Source organism: Xenopus tropicalis, chromosome 6 (genome assembly GCF_000004195.4).
Source record: "Xenopus tropicalis strain Nigerian chromosome 6, UCB_Xtro_10.0, whole genome shotgun sequence".
Classification (NCBI taxonomy): domain Eukaryota; kingdom Metazoa; phylum Chordata; class Amphibia; order Anura; family Pipidae; genus Xenopus; species Xenopus tropicalis.
The window spans coordinates 74,839,407-74,860,147 of record NC_030682.2 but is presented as its reverse complement, the minus strand read 5'-3'; the positions used below and the strand labels follow the sequence as shown (position 1 = coordinate 74,860,147).

Sequence of the window (20,741 nt, the reverse complement as noted above, 5' to 3'; positions counted from 1 at the left end):
AAGATTTAAACTATGAGGTTGGACTGTCAATGGTTGTTTTCTCTGGAAAAAGGTGCTTGTGAGGGGACATGATTACTCTGTACAAGTACATTAGAGGGGATTATAGGCAGATAGGGGATGTTGGTTTTTTTTCATAAAAATGATCAGTGCACCAAAGGCCACCCCTTTAGATTAGAGGAACGGAGCTTCCATTTCAAGCAGCATAAGTGGTTTTTCACGGTGAGGGCAGTAAGGTTGAGGAATGCCATTCCTAGTGATGTTGTAATGGCAGATTCTGTTAATGCTTTTAAGAGGGGCCTGGAAGAGTTCTTGAACAAGCATAGTATCCAAGGCTAGTGTGATACTAAAATCTACAGTTAGTATTGTTGTTGGTATATATAGATTATGTATGTGAGTGTATAGATCAGTCAGTATAGCTTTGTATGTGCTGGGTTTACTTGGAAGGGTTGAAATTGATGGGACTCTGGTCTTTTTTCAACCCTATGTAACTATGTAAACTCTGGCGCCTTACTATAAAATTACAACCCCACCCCAGTAAGGGATTCTGGACTCCTAGGTTTATCAGGAATTCTAGCATGAAATTGATGTTTTAGATGGTCAGCATGAACATCTGTGGCAGGGGCCCAAGATCCTCAGGACCCATAGCCTTTTTAGTGTGCAAGATATTGCAGTTTACCTCTGAAAAATGTGAGAATCAATAATCCTCTGTACCTCAAATTCAGGCTGACCATCAACCATAACTGGAGGAGTAGAATGCTGGCGAACTGCTCTGGATGATTTCAACAGAGACGTGAAAAGAGTTAGAATTTTTAAGCTTAGGAGTAAGTTCTAACCGAACAGTGGTAGAATTGATCATTTCAGTAACATAAAAAGGACCAATGAATTTGGGTCCTAGCTTTGCAAAAGGGACTAAAGCAGGGATCCCCAACCTTTTTTACCCATGAGCTACATTCAAATGTAAAAAGAGTTGGGGAGCAACACAAGCATGGAAAATGTTCCTGGGGTTACAAATAGGGGCTATGATTGGCAATTTGGTAGCCCCTATATGGACTAGCAGCCTACAGGAGGCTCTGTTTGGCAGTACAACTGGTTTTTATGCAACCAAAACTTGCCTAAAAGCCAGGGATTCAAACAGAATCATCTGCCTTTTAATTTAATCAAAGAGTTGGCAGCAGAAACAGCAGAATTTTGACCATAATATGAAAAGGCTTTTGGATGACAGCCATAGACTATAGAGAAGGGACGAATGAGTAGCATTATTAATAGCAAACTCAGCCCACGGTTACTGGAAACACAATACCAGTTATTGATTTGTCCTTTCCGTCTGTCTGTTAGTTTGAGCATGACAGGTGGAGGAGAATGATGAATCAGTACCCATGAGTAAACAGAAGGCTCACCAAAATTTAGACACAAATTAAATCCCCATCAGAAACAATATTCAAAGGGGCCCCATGAAGCTTGAATATTTTAGAAATTAAGAGTTTAACAATGGCAACAGTGGTTTATGTTCCAAAAGAACTATAAATGATGTTCCAGGTTAGGACATATAGCAAATGTGGCCTTGGTTATAAATCAGAGAGATTTCTGCATATACTAATCTCTACTCTCTTTTGAAGAAATTACACTAGTCATTCTTTATTTTAGTGTAACTAAAAGAAGGTACAAACCTTGCAAAGGAAGAAATCGATTCTTCCTTTAACAAAGGACATTAAAAGGGCACTGTTAAATATCACTACATATTCCTTCTACATGCAGTATAGTAATATGTATAATACTTCAAAGTGGTATATCTGGGGCAGGCAGTAAAGACAAACATGACCTATTTTACTAAAATCTCGAGTTGCGCATAAGCATTACACAATAGAAATTTCTAAAGGAGTAGATATATTAAAGCCGGATAATCTAAATCTTATATTTTCAGTCTCACAGCCATAAAAATTATGCAAATTTCTCAGACTGTTGGCTTTTTTATATCCTATGAAATGCTTTATGACAGTTACACTGTTAATTCTTTATCTTACTTTCATTTCCATTAAAATTATATTGGGATTTTTTATTCAGTGTCTCATATACTTAAAAGGAATACACTTCAAATCTATAGGTCAATATTTTCTGCTAACTTAGTATAAACTTTTGATACAGATTTAGGTTATATATGTCAGTTATTTTATTAGATGCATTTTAATGAGAATAACGTATATTTTCCTGTCTCCCATACACTAAAATGTTCTTCTTAACATCAAATATTTGGGGTACAATAACCTGGACTTGCAAACTGCCTACATTTACCTTGATGCTTTTGTCTGATTTTAAGTAAAGGTAAAAACTAATTAAGCTCAGAAAGGTCTATGTAAATACAGACATAAACACTTACAGAACTACTGCATCCTCAGTGAAAAGAACAACCACATTTCTTTCTCCTGAGGTTTGAACCTCAATAAGTTTCTGACTGCACAGCGAGTTTGGGAGCTGCTAGCGAGTGTTGCATGTAATCTAAAGTGTTGCATGTAGATTAAGTGTATAGTAGGCGTTAAAAACAAAAAAGGCGTTTGAAACTTAAAAGGCACTATACAAGGGATTGCACTCGGGAGACTGTAAGTACCCAGTGGCAATATGAGTTCCAGTATGATTGCTGGTGTTACTCAGTGTGCATCTTGCCGCATGTATGTGGTCCTGGAGCAGCAGTTCCATGCAGCATTTACTTGTGAGAGGTGCAGGTGGGTTTTCCTCTTGGAATCTGAGGTGCAGAATCTAAGGGGGGAACTGGCAGCACTGAGGGCAGCTGCAAACATGGGGGAGAACAGGAGGCTCACTGAGCAACCACTGGCAGGGGCCGGTGTAGTGGGGGGTGGAGAAGGGACAGTGGAGGTTAATGAGGGAGACAAATTTGTGACAGTTAAGAGGGGAAGTAGGGGACACAAGGGTAGGGGGGCTGGTTCACAGCTTGTACAAACCAACAGATTTGCCGATTTAGGTGAAGATGCTGGGGAAGACAGCTCTGAGCTAGCATGTATGGAGCGGGCTGACTCTCAGAGCACCCTGGGAGCCGGCACCTCTAATACAGGTGGGGGGAATAGTGCTAGGAAGGGAAGGCAGGCTATAGTTGTAGGGGATTCAATTATTAGAAAGGTGGATAGGGTAATTTGTCGCAAAGACCCTACATGCCGAACTGTGTGTTGCTTGCCTGGTGCTAGGGTTCGGCATGTGGTGGAACGAGTGGACAGATTGTTGGGAGGGGCTGGGGAAGACCCGGCTGTCTTGGTACACATAGGTACCAATGACAAAGTTAGAGGAGGGGGGGAAGTCCTCAAGAACGATTTTAAAAAGCTAGGTGCGAAGTTGAGGGCGAGGACTTCCAAGGTAATTTTCTCAGAGATATTACCTGTGCCACGAGCAACATTAAGAAGGCAGCGGGAGCTTAGGGAGATTAATGCGTGGCTGAAAGATTGGTGCAGGGAGGAGGGCTTTGGGTTTCTCCAGAACTGGGCTGATTTCTCAATCGGCTACAAGCTCTTTGCCAGGGATGGGCTGCACCTCAATGATGATGGGGCAGCTGCTTTGGGGGAAAAGATGGCTAGCGGGTTGGAGGAGATTTTAAACTAGGAGTGGGGGGGGGGAGGGTGCAGTGGGAAATTCTGTGGTAGACAGGATAGATGAGGTAGTGGGCATAGTAAGGGAAAATGGGGGAGGAGACTTGCTTCGGGATACTGATAATGGCAGGGAGGCCCATAAGTTGTTTACACGTCATTCTCACGCCAGAACCAGTATTAAATGTATGTTTACCAATGCAAGGAGTCTGACTGGTAAAATGGGAGAGCTGGAGGTACTGGCGTTGGAGCGGAAATATGATGTGATTGGAGTTGCTGAAACTTGGTTGAATGAGTCTCATTACTGGGCAGTTAATATTGGAGGGTATACATTGTTTCGGAGGGACAGGGGCAATAGAAAAGGAGGAGGAGTGTGTCTGTTCATTAAGCAGGAATTAAAAGCAAATATTAAGGAGGAAGTGATGGGGTTAACAGAGGGAGCTGAATCCTTATGGGTTGAGCTTCTCACAGATAGTAAAGAATCTACCAAACTAATTGTAGGGGTATGCTATAGACCCCCTAATGTAAGCGAAGAGGAGGAGGCCCAGCTCCTGTTGCAAATAGAAAAGGCTGCTAGTTTGGGGCAAGTGATAATAATGGGGGATTTTAATTACCCTGATATTGACTGGGGCAATAATACTGCCAGGACAGTAAATGGGAACAAGTTTATAAACTTGCTGCATGACAACTTTATGTCACAAGTTGTTGAGGAGCCAACCAGGAACCATGCTATACTAGATCTAGTGATCTCTAATGACCCAGAACGTATAGCAAATGTGCAAGTGGTTGAACCCCTGGGTAATAGTGACCATAATGTTATTTCATTTGATGTTTGGTGCAGGAAACAAATTTACACGGGGGCAACAAAGACACTGAATTTTAGGAAGGCAAATTTTAGCTCCTTTAGGGCAGCGCTTCAGGGCATAGATTGGGGCATTATGTTTTCTGATAAAAACACAGAGCAGAAATGGTTGTCATTTAAAATGATATTAAATCATTACTGTTCTCAATTCATTCCATTAATAAGAAAAAGTAGAAGTGTTAAGAATCACCCTATGTGGCTAAACTCTGAGGTAAAGAAGTTAATAGGGAAAAAAAGGAAAGCTTTTAAGAAATATAAGTCAGAGGGGACAGTAGATGCGTTTAATGATTATAAACACTATAACAAGTGTTGTAAAAGAGCAATCCGGAAGGCAAAGATAGAAAATGAGGAGGGCATCGCGGCCGAGGCCAAGACTAACCCCAAAAAGTTTTTTAAGTATATTAATAGTAAAAAGATGCAGGTTGAGGGTGTGGCCCCATTGAGTTATAATAACAATATGGTTACAGCGGATACAGAAAAGGCAGATGTGCTTAACCAGTTCTTTTCTTCTGTGTATACAGTAGAGGAGCCAGTGAGCCAAGTCCCACCCAATAGCTGCACTGTTGCCTCAGCTCCAACTACACAGTGGTTGGCACAGGATATGGTGCTTAAAGGGTTACACACAATAAATGTAAACAAGGCACCTGGGCCAGATGGAATACACCCTCGGGTACTGAGAGAGCTAGGGGCAGAATTGCAGTGGCCCTTGTTTCTGATATTCTCAGACTCTCTTTCATCGGGTATGGTACCTAGGGATTGGAAGAAGGCGAATGTCATTCCCATATTTAAAAAGGGAGTAAGATCTCAGCCTGGCAATTATAGGCCTGTAAGTTTGACATCCGTGGTGGGCAAGTTATTTGAAGGCTTGTTAAGGGATCACATTCAAAATTATGTAGTGGAGAATGCCATTATGAGCAGTAATCAGCATGGCTTTATGAAGGACAGGTCATGTCAGACCAATTTAATTGCTTTTTATGATGTGGTATGTAAGAAGCTGGACAGTGGGGATGCAGTAGATATAATCTATTTGGATTTTGCCAAAGCATTTGATACCGTTCCCCACAAACGACTGCTTTCTAAGCTAAGGTCTATTGGTCTTAGTGAAGTCGTTTGCACATGGATAGAAAACTGGCTACAGGATTGGGTACAGAGGGTGGTTGTTAATGGTACATTCTCTACTTGGAATAAGGTCCTCAGTGGGGTCCCTCAGGGTTCTGTACTGGGTCCACTTTTGTTTAATTTGTTCATAAATGACTTAGGGGAGGGTATTATGAGTAATGTATCAGTGTTTGCAGATGACACAAAACTCTGCAGACCAGTCAATTCTATCCAGGATGTGACATCCCTGCAGCAGGATCTTGACCAACTGGCAATCTGGGCAGCTAAGTGGCAGATGTAAAAATATGCAAGCCCCGTATACCCTTAATGGGACTGCACTAGGCAAATCCATAATGGAGAAGGACCTTGGAGTCCTTGTAGATAATAAACTTGGCTGTAGCAAGCAATGCCAGGCAGCAGCTGCAAGGGCAAACAAGGTTTTGAGCTGTATTAAAAGGGGTATAGATTCACGGGAGGAGGGGGTTATTCTTCCCCTTTACAGAGCGCTGGTAAGGCCCCATCTGGAATATGCTGTTCAGTTTTGGTCTCCAGTGCTCAAACGGGACATTATTGAGTTAGAGAGGGTCCAGAGAAGGGCAACTAAGCTGGTAAAGGGTATGGAAAGTCTCAGTTATGAAGAAAGACTGGCCAAGTTGGGTCTGTTTACACTGGAGAAGAGGCGCTTAAGAGGTGACATGATAACTATGTATAAATATATAAAGGGATCATATAATAACCTTTCTAATGTTTTATTTACCAGTAGGTCCTTCCAACGGACACAAGGGCACCCACTTCGTTTAGAAGAAGGGAGGTTCCATTTAAACATTCGGAAAGGATTTTTTACAGTGAGAGCTGTGAAGTTCTGGAATTCCCTCCCCGAATCAGTCGTGCTGGCTGATACATTATATAACTTTAAGAAGGGGCTGGATGGATTCTTAGCAAGTGAGGGAATACAGGGTTATGGGAGATAGCTCTTAGTACTAGTTGATCCAGGGACTGGTCCGATTGCCATCTTGGAGTCAGGAAGGAATTTTTTCCCCTCTGCGGCAAATTAGAGAGGCTTCAGATGGGGTTTTTTGCCTTCCTCTGGATCAACATACGTCCATCAAGTTCAACCATAATGCCTATATATAACCTGCCTAACTAGGCAGGTTATATATAGGCATTATGGTTGAACTTGATGGACGTATGTCTTTTTTCAACCCAACTTACTATGTTACTATGTTACTAATTCTGTATACATGATGTTCTGTCAGACTTCCTTCTCTCAGAAAAATTCTTGAGGTCAGGGCACCTCGAGCCTGCTCAATTTGTGCCTCTCACCCTCCCCTCTGCTGTAATCTGAGCTGAAAGCTGTTCCCTGTCTGAAAGCTGCTGCCTGGAACTAAAGTCAGACTAAGCTAAAATGGCTGCTGCTATCTTAAAAAAAGAGGGAGCTTGTAGGACTGTTTACTCAAGTATGTTAAAGCAGAATAAATATAGCATTGTAGCTTGCACTATTGTGACTAATCTGTTGGCAATAAAATGCTGGAGTAGCTTTCCTTCTCCTTTGTGTTTATGAAGATGTTCTTTCCATCTTCTAAAAGAATTGTTTCATGTATTGCCCTTATCTCGACTTGTCTATATGGGGTGCCATGTCAAAATCATTGTCAAGATTCCAATAAAGCTTAAATCTTACACATAACTTACTGAAATGCTGTGATAGTTTCACTTTTCAACTATGGTAACATCACTGATTATGTTATTTTATTTACGTGGTGGCAAAGAGATGCAGTTTCTCACCTGAGACAGATAGGGCTATGCAGGGAGTTCTACATGCCTATCAGACACAAAGCTTAAGAAACATGCAAAATATACTAATCTAATTATACTAATATCATTTTGTTCTTCACTAAACTAATAAAGGTGTATTTGCAGACATCTTATACAAAAATATATTCTATTTTTTTTTTGGCAAATCAGAAGTGTCTAAATCTGAAATATTTTCCCTTAGTATATTCCCATTTTTATGTGGGTTAAAAATGGGTAATTGAATATTGTTATATAAAAGTGTTATATTATTTGGCCACAATTTTCTTTTCCGCAGAAAGCTTCACTATGTTTCTCTAGTTCTCTGAGCACAAACACATATTTCTTATTACAATAAGTGGCTGTTTTTCATAAAACACAGGGGTTATTTTAATCATCATTTTTGTGCTTTGCCTACTTAGGCCAGCTCTCATTTGTGCCGTGACTAATTCTGCACACTAAACTCTAATAGAAATTAGAGTTTAGTGTACAGAATTGTGTGCAAATGATTAAAAATAATAATTTGCACACAATCCCACACAACACATTGATACAGGTATGGAATTTCTGTCAAGACATCCAGGAAGATCTAAAATATGGCAGTCTTCGTAAAACACAGGGGTTATTTTAATCATCATTTTTGTGCTTTGCCTACTTAGGCCAGCTCTCATCTGTGCCGTGACTAATTCTGCACACTAAACTCTAATAGAAATTAGAGTTTAGTGTACAGAATTGTGTGCAAATTATTAAAACTATTTACAAATCTTGCCCTTTCTGCCTCCTACCCCCTACCCTCATGGCTTCATTCTCCTCTGAGGGGTCCAGCTCCATAGTAAAAAAAATCATTTGTACCCAATCCCACACAACACATTGATACAGGTATGGAATGTCTGTCAAGACATCCAGGAAGCTCTAAAATATGGCAGTCTTTTTTTAATGGTTTGGGGCTTTTTTACCCTGCAAATACATTTACACCTGGCAATTTTGCAACCATGGCATCCCATAATACGTTTTTTAAGGCAAGTGAAAAAAGCCAACATTCTGATTAGTTACCATGGTTTAGTGCCAGATATAAATATGCCCAGTGTTAAATGTGCCCAACCTTTTACTCAGTGTATAAAACCATGTCTATGTCAAACATTTTTGGTGGGTTTCTGCTGTATGTATTTTTTTCCTGGCTAGTACTACACATTGCCCAAAAACTCTTTTTTGGAAGAGCTAGATCCAAAGCCTTCCAGATAAAACATCCCCTGCCTGTAGTAATTTTGCTTGCCTGAATACTTGCTTGTGCAATTCTAGTGTAATCCTTACTGAAGCAAAATCAATACAAAACATCCAATATGCCTTTCTGTGGCCTTAGAGACACAGTGATAAGGGTAAAAAACTCAAAATTGAAATGTTCATGTGAGAAGAATCTCTGAAGGCAATGGAAGCTACCACATCATACTGAGAGGATTGTAATAATCTAAATACCCTGTGTGCCATTACTTTAAGTTGGGCACTGCAGTAAATCTTTGAATTAGTTGGGGGTAACGCTAAGTGAGGTACACACAGTACATACACACACTCACAGTAACTGAATTATAACTCTTACAAGACAAACTTGTCTTTATTGTGCAAGGTTGCCCACAGATCTAAATTTTTAAGGGTTCAGCCCTAATGAGGGGTCTGGTAAATTATAACGCAACACATATGTTAACAATGAGTCTTTCCATGTTTCATCATATTGATGCAACAACTCTGCATTTTCCCCTTGAATAGGTAAGCAAGGAGGTAAGTAATATAAACTTGTGTAGTTTTACAACTAGCATTAATTTTTCATCATCCTATTTTATCTTGGAAACAAAAAGCACCATAAATAAATAATGTGATGAAATCAATAATACAGAAACTGTATTTTTACAGATGGTGGCTAATGTGTGCCGTGACCCTTGAAAAAGATGAATATTACCTGAGAGTAGCCAATTATGCCTCCACTTTCATCCAGTACATTAAAATTAATGACTGGACCCTGCACATCCAGCATCCTAAACTCTGTGTCACTGTAGATTTGTATTACAGAAGCGCCATTAGCATAACGCAAGGCAGACAGCACCGAATAAGTATAACTAGCCAAAGTGTGGGTATGATTTTGAATATGCTCCATTCCTCCTGAAAAACAAAATATAATTACAGTTGTTAGTCCAGCAGAAATAGTTTAACTGACATACATTTAGCCATTCTGAAAACAAAGTTATATATTACTTAGTCAGTTTCAATCATTGGCTTATTGACATTTAGACATAATGCTTGCAACAGACTGATAATACTGATCTAATTGTACTGGTCTTTAAGCTGGCCATACAATTGCTCGCACGCGGCAATTGGGCTGTCGGTTCGGGGACCACATCAACGAGCTGATGCGGTCCCCGATCCGACTGGATTTTCTAACCTGGCCGATCGATATCTGGCCAATTTCAGGATCGGCAGCTACTATCGGCCCGTGTATGGGGACCTTTAGTCTGGAGATTAACAGATGGCCTTTCATGCGTATTTTGCACTTGCTGATAAATTCTGCACTTTGAATAAATAAAAAAAATGTTCTTACCATTGGCTGTCCAAAAAAGTAAAGAATAGAAAGCTACAATAAAAAATATACAGTGGAGGAAATAATTATTTGACCCCTCACTGATTTTGTAAGTTTGTCCAATGACAAAGAAATGAAAAGTCTCAGAACAGTATCATTTCAATGGTAGGTTTATTTTAACAGTGGCAGATAGCACATCAAAAGGAAAATCGAAAAAATAACTTTAAATAAAAGATAGCAACTGATTTGCATTTCATTGAGTGAAATAAGTTTTTGAACCCCTACCAACCATTAAGAGTTCTGGCTCCCACAGAGTGGTTAGACACTTCTACTCAATTAGTCAACCTCATTAAGGACACCTGTCTTAACTAGTCACCTGTATAAAAGACACCTGTCCACAGAATCAATCAATCAAGCAGACTCCAAACTCTCCAACATGGGAAAGACCAAAGAGCTGTCCAAGGATGTCAGAAACAAAATTGTAGACCTGCACAAGGCTGGAATGGGCTACAAAACCATTAGCAAGAAGCTGGGAGAGAAGGTGACAACTGTTGGTGCGATTGTTCGAAAATGGAAGGAGCACAAAATGACCATCAATCGACCTCGCTCTGGGGCTCCACGCAAGATCTCACCTCGTGGGGTGTCAATTATTCTGAGAAAGGTGAAAAAGCATCCTAGAACTACACGGGAGGAGTTAGTTAATGACCTCAAATTAGCAGGGACCACAGTCACCAAGAAAACCATTGGAAACACATTACACCGCAATGGATTAAAATCCTGCAGGGCTCGCAAGGTCCCCCTGCTCAAGAAGGCACATGTGCAGGCCCGTCTGAAGTTTGCCAATGAACACCTGAATGATTCTGTGAGTGACTGGGAGAAGGTGCTGTGGTCTGATGAGACCAAAATAGAGCTCTTTGGCATTAACTCAACTCGCTGTGTTTGGAGGAAGAAAAATGCTGCCTATGACCCCCAAAACACCGTCCCCACCGTCAAGCATGGGGGTGGAAACATTTTGCTTTGGGGGTGTTTTTCTGCTAAGGGCACAGGACAACTTATTCGCATTAACGGGAAAATGGACGGAGCCATGTATCGTGAAATCCTGAATGACAACCTCCTTCCCTCTGCCAGGAAACTGAAAATGGGTCGTGGATGGGTGTTCCAGCACGACAATGACCCAAAACATACAGCAAAGGCAACAAAGGAGTGGCTCAAGAAGAAGCACATTAAGGTCATGGAGTGGCCTAGTCAGTCTCCGGACCTTAATCCAATAGAAAACCTATGGAGGGAGCTCAAGCTCAGAGTTGCACAGAGACAGCCTCGAAACCTTAGGGATTTAGAGATGATCTGCAAAGAGGAGTGGGACCAACATTCCTCCTAAAATGTGCGCAAACTTGGTCATCAATTACAAGAAACGTTTGACCTCTGTGCTTGCAAACAAGGGTTTTTCCACTAAGTATTAAGTCTTTTTTTGTTAGAGGGTTCAAAAACTTATTTCACTCAATGAAATGCAAATCAGTTGCTATCTTTTATTTAAAGTTATTTTTTCGATTTTCCTTTTGATGTGCTATCTGCCACTGTTAAAATAAACCTACCATTGAAATTATACTGTTCTGAGACTTTTCATTTCTTTGTCATTGGACAAACTTACAAAATCAGTGAGGGGTCAAATAATTATTTCCTCCACTGTAAGTTACCATTTATTTTACTTGCATTTTCTAGGAATTATAAGGCATAATGAAGTGACAGAGAAAAAACTGTCCTGGTCTAGGGCATATCATATAATGAAGATAGATCAGTCACTTTTGCATCTCATTATCAATGTTATATCCTTATGCTAATATCCAGGGCCAAAACTAAAGATAGGCAGAAGAGGCACTTATCTACAGTGTGGCACACACATGCAGGGGGCAGGTGGCCTAGGGTGCCCAGCTGGCTTGGCCCGTCTCTGCTAATATCCCACATACTTCATGTCTTTATGCAACAAATTCTCCAGAGAATATTCAGCACTACAATTTCATGCAGAAAATATAGTGGTGATATTTACACAAAATGTAGTGGTGATATTTACACAAGAATGATTAAAATTAAGTATGCACCGTCACTATCAAAATATGACTGATGTTTTTATGCAACCATTGCTGAAGTAATCTGCACTTCATTATATACAGTATGCAGTTAGATTTTACCTGGTCTAACTGGCTGATTTTAGCATGATCAATTTGACATTAAAGAGTTGTTTATAGTAGGTACTATGTTGAGGTTACTATTCATCTGGAAAGAAATATATTACACTGCACAATCAGAAAAAACATTTTATGCTCCAGCTATCATTCATATTCATATATTTTGGACTTATGTCCAGTTTTTTTTTAATCTAAAAGACTTGTCTTTGTAGTAGTTGTAATTTTAAATTGCCACCTCTTGGTAAAGGGTTTCACTACTTCTAGGACAATCCACTTTAATTGTGATTGGTTGTGGTTAGCTTCCTTAACATTTCTTGATAATGTCTGTTGGAGTTCCCTGTTTATAATTTTGAATATTACCCCACTGCACTACCGCTGCACCAACATGAAGTTTTATCTTTTTTTTGAGGACCATTGTAAGGCAATCAATCAAAAAATAAAGGAGGTGATGTGAAATTTTTGTCTCTGTTAATGCTTCCTCTACATATTTTATTCTTTCCTCCTGTGGAATGGAGATATATAGATGTCTATACTAAATATTATCACATTCAGGCTAAGGATATTCAAGTTGTTTAATATACAGAGTAAGTCTGTGGTGTCTTTCAAGCAGGTAGGTATTTTATTAACCAAATGCTGAAGGAAACCGTCTACAATATTAGGTTCTAATACAGATGCAATTCCTGAAACAATTGGTCTTCCTGGTGGGTTTACCTAGTAATGTTAGTAATTACTTATTTGATTGTATATAAAATGTCTTTGCACACTGTTGATGGTTATACTTATTAAAGAGCCCAAATCAGAACTGAAAAGTCAACTGTGCGGCTTTTTCAAATTGTCACCCAAAATCTCGATATTTCGAAATGCCACACATAAAACAGCGTCAAAAATCCAAAACCTCTAAAGTTTTGAGGCAAAAGAATGATCTTTTAGAAAAGGGAAGGGACATCTGCCATTGACTTCTAGACAATCACGGCAAGTTTTAGCTGGCAAATTGTTGGATTCAGATTTTTAGTAAATCTTGAAAAAAAAATCTGACTGTCAGTAAATGGCCCCCCAATTAACAATTTGTATTTCAAGTACTGTAAGAAAAAATAATAATAAATACTCAAAAAGCATTTGGAACCCTAAACCTAAAGAACCGGCAATATGTTGTTACATGATCTGTCAAAACCATTGGATGAAAGCCATTGATCATGAGGCAATGTGAAACATACATACAAATTGTCTATTAAAAATGTGGCATTATGTAATAAATGGTACAACGTTTGAGACAGGTCTAGTCACCTATAGCAACCAATAAACAGGTAATCCTTTTAAAAGAAAACATCTTATTAGTTGCAATGGATTCTGCACATGGGTAAATTTAGTTTTTTTTTTTTTATATATGGGGGACCTTGAAGAGGTAGAATGAGCATTATAGACTCTCAAGCCACACACATGTTCAACAGCTAAAGAGATAGAGAGAGATAGGTATAGACGGAAGGTTATTGCTTCTCTTTACAGAGATGTCAACCTTCCCTATTTGTTCGGGATTTCCCCTGATTTTGGTGGTTCTCCCCAGGATTCCCTTCCCCCAGCAGCATTATTTTAATTTTGTGAAATCTCCTGAAGACATACAGCGAATTACAGACGCGCATGTGCAGTAAGCATAATGGTGGATTGTATTGTTATTTTTTTTAAGAGAATTTAGAGTACACTCTCTTGGTGCTTATTCAACAGTATATCTTTCCAAAGGACATGGCGGTATCCTCTGAGATTTGGATAACTTTCACTTTCAGGTATGCAGTTAAAACAGTGAACCTATGAAAACATTTTCTTCAATCATCTTGCTGCCTATGTTGCATACAAGTCAACTCCCCTGGGTCCCCCCCCCCCCATGCTCCTGCCTTTATAGACCATTCAACATGTTTATTTTCACTTGCAGCAGTCAATTTGCAAGAAATTTTTCATGTGTATATGCGCAGTGATATTAGTATTGATGTTGCAACAGACCATACCCCCTCATGCTAATTAGGCAATCGTATATGTTAAATATTGGCTATTTAAAAAATAAGTTATACCTCAGGCCTGAATGGGTTAACATGTTTCAAGTGTGCAACTGCCTTGCCATTCACACTATACCTCACATACCACATTGTTCCTTAAGTCTGGAAGGTGATTTTTAGGAAACATATAGAGGGGATTATAGGCAGATAGGGGGTGTTGTGTTTTCCCATAAAAGCAATCAACGCACCAGAGGCCATCCCTTTAGATTAGAGGAACGGAGCTTCCATTTCAAGCAGCCTAGGAGGTTTTTCACGGTGAGGGCAGTAAGGTTGAGGAATGCCATTCCTAGTGATGTGGTAATGGTAGATGTTAATACATATATTTTGTATTGTATTAGTAAGCTGTCAATAATGTTTTTGACTGGCTGTATGTAGCTTCTGTAACTTACTTCCACACATTAAATATACTTTAAGTGGTGTTTGTTGACCATAGTACTTACACAAATATATTAGAGAAAGAATACTATTTATAACAGATAGCGAGTCCACCCAAAATATAGACCTAGACACTACACATGTACACACTCTGTCAGCTTCAAAGGGGAAAAGAAGGCTGTAGCTGAATTGAAGCATTCCAGATGTCTATATGAGTAAAAGAACCTAGAAGTCACTTGTGTAAGTATTAATAGCAGGCGCAGGAGGAATAGTCTGCTTTCCGGTGAGTATGGATTTTCTTGATTTGGCTAGAAAAAGCAAATTCAAGTTTAAAATCCCTCATAGAATTATGTATGATGCAGAGATATGGCTAGATATGTATAGTTAATGTGTGGAGGCAAATTTAAAGTTAGAAGAAGGAATGTCATTTTCTAAAATTAAGCACAAGATTAACAATGTTATGTTAATGGTGAAAACATTTAATATGTTGATGTGCTCAGGTAGGAAGGAAAATGATGTAGGAAAGACAAATTCTCATTCTGAAAAAGTGGAATGTGACACAGTTAGCACTGACTGTCTGGCTAACGAGATTGCTAAGCACGAACTTAGATTGTCAGAAGTAGAATCAATTTTGAAAAGGAATAACCAGGTTTCGGTTATTACAAAAGAACAGAGATCTACGTTTGTTCCAGATCTTAGTGACCCAACATTAGATTATGATAGGGCAAAATTGCAGTTAAAAGTTAATAAACAGCTTTTAAAAATTGTGAAAAATATTCCACATTTTAACCCAAATCAGAGTGTTTTAATGAATTGTGATCTGTTCGAGTCTCATATAGAGATATATGATTTAAGTGAAGAACAGAAGAATAAGGCATTTAAACTGTGGGTGCCAGCACATATTTCCCAGAGGTTATCAATACCTGTGAGTGCTCCAGACACTTATACAGATGGGAATCTAATACATGGCACAGGGAGGGACCAGCTATTACAGCTTTATTATATAATTAATGGTGAAAATATACTTGATATAGAGGTGCTCAATAATCTCGAGACCTCTATAGATGATGATCCCTTCACATTTATGGTTTTGTTTGAGCAAGCTTACAGACTGGTTATGGGTATTGGAGAAGTTACACAGCAAATGATAACAGCTTTTGTAAACAAGTTTAAATATCTAGATCCTGTAGTTAATATTTTTGCTTGCAGTCTTGATACTCTTCAGAAAGCAGCCTCACGTATAGATATGTACAGGAGACAGCTTATACTGCAGAACTCAGACCCCTCAAACATTCACATGATAAGGGAAATATGCCAATCAAATAAAGTAAATATAAGGGTATATACCCATGCAATTTGCCGTTTCTGCTGCCGGATGGGGCATTTCTTCAGGAAGTGCTGTAAAAGGCAGAAATTATTTAAAAAGCAAATTAAGGTTGATAAAGATTCTGAAATGATGCATGAGCAAGCTCAGGTCTGTACTGTTACAAAGGCAAAGGAGCCTAATGCACAGAATGGCCACTCCCAGTGTCCCATGAACAGACCAGTCTGTTGTTATAAAAGACCCAGGACTGAAGAGAAAAAGAGTTACTCATTTTTAATGAGAAAGGGAATAATCACATTATAGGGTTAATGTTAAAGAAATGTTAGTACTTATTTCTTAAATGTTTGTAAACATTGTGTAAATGACTATTGTTCTGCCTCCCCATTCTAAGCATTGCAAGTGTGATCTCTATAACTTATCAAGTTGTCTTGAGATAGCAATAACTTACAACCTCAGTAGTGTTGGCAGACAGTTGACTCAATCAGAATGGCACTTTGTAGATCATTGAGAAGTTTATTCCAAACTGTGAAGATCTTGGTAACAGTGAACACTCAAAATAGGTCAAAAGATCATAATATGATCCACTCCAGCAAATACATATGTTACATACATAGTTACATAGTTACATAGGGTTGAAAAAAGACCAGTGTCCATCAAGTTCAACATTCATATGTGTACATAAAATGGAGTCTAGAGACACTTATGGGGGTGGGGTTAACCACACAGACAGAAAAATGAGGAAACTACAGGGAGAGAGATGGGAACGAATGAATAGAAAGGCAAAGCATGAAACAACAATGCATGTGTAACATGACACTCCCCGTCTGAAATCTTTGGATTTCAAATTATGAACAAACTTTTTTGTAGTCAAGTCCTAAAGTATGCGATGATCACTCTGTCCTGGAGCATCTGAAAAATAAGAGGGAAGGGAGGAACAAGGGAGATAATGCAAACATCAACATTAACACTTGTTGCCATGTCCTAAGGCTTGGATGATGCCAAGAATAGAGGAAAGTTCATGAGTCTGTTCTTAAGACGCATCCTCATCTTTGGATAGAAGAAGCACCAGTTCGTTAATAGGTCTGAAGAAGAGCTTAGGTGAGTCTCCTTTGATGACTTTGACTTCAACCTTCCGCACATTTCCGTCGTATGGTTTTTGAAATCAGACCCATAGGCCAATGGTTACGATGAGCGTCTTTATCTTTCGTCAAAACAATGTCACCAACTTGAAGGTTGGGTTTGATAGTTTGCCATTTGCTACGCCTTTGAAGGTTGCAAAGGTATTCCACTTGCCACTTGCGACACTCCTTACGTTCCACAGTACTGTTTGCAAAGTGATGAGCAATGTGGATGAGTCGTGCGATAGCTCGTACGACAGAAGACCACTTTGAAAATCGTTCAAAACGGTAAGAACTTAACTTTGCGCTTGGTTTCACGGAGGTATTAAGTGTGACGGCAAAGGCTCTGATTTCCTTATCAGACTCAGGATTAACTAGATCAAATGTAGAATCTGCATGGCTTAAAACTGATGTACCATTCAAGAATTCAGGTGGAGATGTCCATGAAGTGTCCTGAAATGCAGTGGCTGGTACTTCACGGGTTCCGTGATCGGCAGGGTTGATGTCAGTGGGTATGTAGTGCCATTGATCAGGTGTGGAAAACTTTCTGATGCGCTCCACTCTATTGCCAACATACATATAAAACTGTTTTGTTTGGTTGTGTATGTATCCCAGCACTATTTTGCTGTCGGTATAAAAGTCAAATGAGTGAATTTCAAAGTCTATTTCACGTTTTATTAGCTCAGCAATTTCGACAGCTAATACGGCTGCACAGAGTTCGAGCCTTGGGACAGTATGTGCAGGCTTTGGAGTCAGCTTGGCCTTACCCAGAATGAAACCAACACTTACTTTACCACTTGGATTTGTAAGCCTTAAATAAGCTACTGCAGCTATGGCTTCAATGGATGCATCGGAAAAAACATGGATCTCTCTTCTGACGGCACTTGTTAAGGATCCAACAGTATAACAGCGTGGTATCTGAAGTTGTTCCAATGATTTCAGGGACTTTTCCCATGATTCCCATCTTTGTTTTTTCTCTTTGGGTAGCGGACTATCCCAATCTGTGTTTTCTGAAGTAAGTTGTCTTAGCAGTATCTTACCCTGAATGGTAAAGGGTGCTGTGAAACCCAGAGGATCGTAAATGCTGTTTACCACAGACAAAACGCCGCGTTTCGTGAAGGGCTTGTCATAGGCTGCTACTTGGAATGTGAATATGTCTTGCTTGACTTTCCAAAGCAATCCAAGGCTGCGTTGCATGAGGGGTTTGTCTGACCCTAGCTCAAATTCCTTTACACTAAAGGCATAGTCATCAGAGTGAAAGGCTCTCATTACCTTGTCACTGTTAGAAACAATTTTGTGTAGTCTGAGGTTGGCTGTGGCAAGCATTTCCTGAGTTCTGGTGAGAAGATCGATTGCTTCTTCTCCTGTAGGCAAGGATTTGAGCCCATCATCCACATAAAAGTTTCTTTCAACAAACTGACGTGCATCAGGTCCAAACTCTCTTTCACCAACTTGGGCGGTTTTTCTTAAGCCATAAATTGCTACTGCGGGTGAAGGGCTGTTACCGAACACATGTACTTTCATCCGGTAGTCTATCACTTCGTTTTTCACATCATTATTGCGGTACCATCGGAACCTGAGGAAGTTTCGGTTGTCCTCACGAACAATGAAACAGTGAAACATGTGCTGAACATCAGCCATCACAGCAACTGATTCTTGCCTGAAACGAAGCAGAACTCCTACAAGGTTGTTGCTCAGACTAGGTCCAGTGAGAAGAAGGTCGTTGAGGGATACACCTTCATGTCTTGCGCTTGAGTCGAAGACCACCCTGATCTGGTCTTGTTTACGGGGATGGTACACACCAAAACATGGAAGGTACCAACATTCCTCTCCTTTCTTAAGTGGTGGTGCAGGGTCAGCGTGATCTCTTTCAAACACCTTCTGCATAAAGTCAACAAAGTGTTTTTTCATCTCAGGTTTCCTGTTTAGGGTGCGCTCTAAAGAAATAAACCGTGCTTCTGCAAGCTGACTATTATTTGGTAATCTCCTTCTAGGGACACGAAATGGTAGGGGTGCTACCCAGCTGTTGGAGTCATCCTGATGCAACTCCTTGTTCATGGTTTTCAGGAACTCCTTGTCCTCCATTGAGGTTCCCAACTCATTGTCTTGAGTGGATACATTGAAAACTGTGGTGCCAAGGTTATCACTTTCTGTGATACACTGTTGCGTACTTTTGCAGCATAGTCTTTCCTTCACACAGTAGTGGTGTGGACACTGTTCAAAACAAGTATCACGTCCATTTGGCAGAACGTAAGTCTTGAAGGAAGAAACCGTGGTAGGCCTTCTCATTTTTCCCAAGCAGACGTTGCCTATGATTACCCAGCCTAGATCCAGGCGTTGGGCATATGGGGCATCATGTGGTCCACTGATATGTTGGCGGACTTTGTGCACCCTTAGGATATCTCTGCCAAGTAGCAGGAGGATGTCGGCATTTCTGTCAAGAGCAGGTACATGATCAGCTATACCACTCAAGTGGGGGTGATGAAAGGCAGCTGCAGGGGTAGGGATCTCTTCCCTGTTAGTTGGAATCTGGTTACACTCAATGAGAGTAGGTAATGGTATTTCTATACCGCCATTCAGAGGAGCTACTACAAGACCACTGGCCCTCCTACCTGAGACTTCTGTAGTTCCGGCACAGGTGCCCAGTGTGTAGGGTAGGGCATCTCCCTTTATGTTTAACAGGTCAAATAACTTTGATCTTGCAAGAGATCGGTTACTCTGATCATCCAAAATTGTATACAGCCTTACATCCCTTTCAGGTTGACCCTTGGGGTACACACGAACCAAGCATATTTTTGAACAGGATTTGTCATGGGGTCCTTCTCCACAGACTAGAGTATATGTAGATGATACTGGGGTAGGAGGTGACGTTTGGTCCGTTTCCTCCCCGCCTTGCTTTGCTGCAGGAGGGTTACCTGTGGGCATGTGTTGAAGTGGATGAAGTGCTTGTACGTGATCATTACTGTTGCATTCTATGCAGTTGATGGTAGCCTTACAGTCTTTAGCAAGGTGCTCTGTGGAGGCACAGCATTTGAAGCAGATCCCAAATTTTCTTAAGAGTTCCTTGCGCTCTTGCAGGGGTTTTTTCCTGAAGCCAATACATTTCCTGAGCGGGTGTGGTTTGTTATGTAAGGGGCATTGACGATTTTGGTTCTCAATTTTGTTGCCTTGATCAGTCCTCTGAGGGACTGTAGTGGGTGCTGATAGAACTTCAGTCCTTTTTACTGACACTGGATGCCTGTGGTCTCTGTGTGTAATGCGTGTGCTTGTGGGCTTTGGAGCAGGTGGACCAGGAGGGTTGAATTCCTCAAAGAAGAAACTTGGGTCGTTCTTAGTGTCTGCAATTTTCCTGATGAACTCACAGAAGTAGAAAAAGGGAGGAAATGAAACCTGATTCAGTTCCTTGTACTTTGATCCAAGAGATGCCCACCTTTCCTGCATACTGTAAGGTAGCTTGGAAACTACTGGGTTGATTCCACGGGCGGTGTCGAGGTAACTAAGGCCAAGGAGATGGATGTCTGCCTTGGCGAGTTGGAGCTCCAAAAGAAGGTCGCTGAGCTCTTGGAATTTTAAATTGTCCTTGCCAGATATCTTTGGGAAATCTTGCAACCTTTTCAGTAAGGCATCCTCAATTGCTTCTGGGCTGCCAAAGCTACGCTCAAGTCTGTTCCAAGCAGCACTAAGTCCTGCAGCAGGGTTGTCAATATGCACCGCTTTGAGTCTCTTAATACGTTCAGTAGATTGGGGACCTAGCCACCTGATAAGCAGATCAAGTTCTTCTGTAGCTGTAATGTC

General features: G+C 40.3%; 1 protein-coding gene across 2 annotated transcripts in view; it reads right to left on the bottom strand.

Annotated features, from left to right (window-relative positions):
• mocos (molybdenum cofactor sulfurase) overlaps positions 1–20,741 on the bottom strand; it is a 465,613-nt gene that overhangs the window by 186,628 nt on the left and 258,244 nt on the right. For both annotated transcript variants that reach the window (XM_018089449.2, XM_002940985.4), the window contains exon 6: positions 9,287–9,486. In XM_018089449.2, coding sequence (XP_017944938.2) covers positions 9,287–9,486 — 200 coding nt within the window. The remainder of the gene's footprint in view (positions 1–9,286; positions 9,487–20,741) is intronic.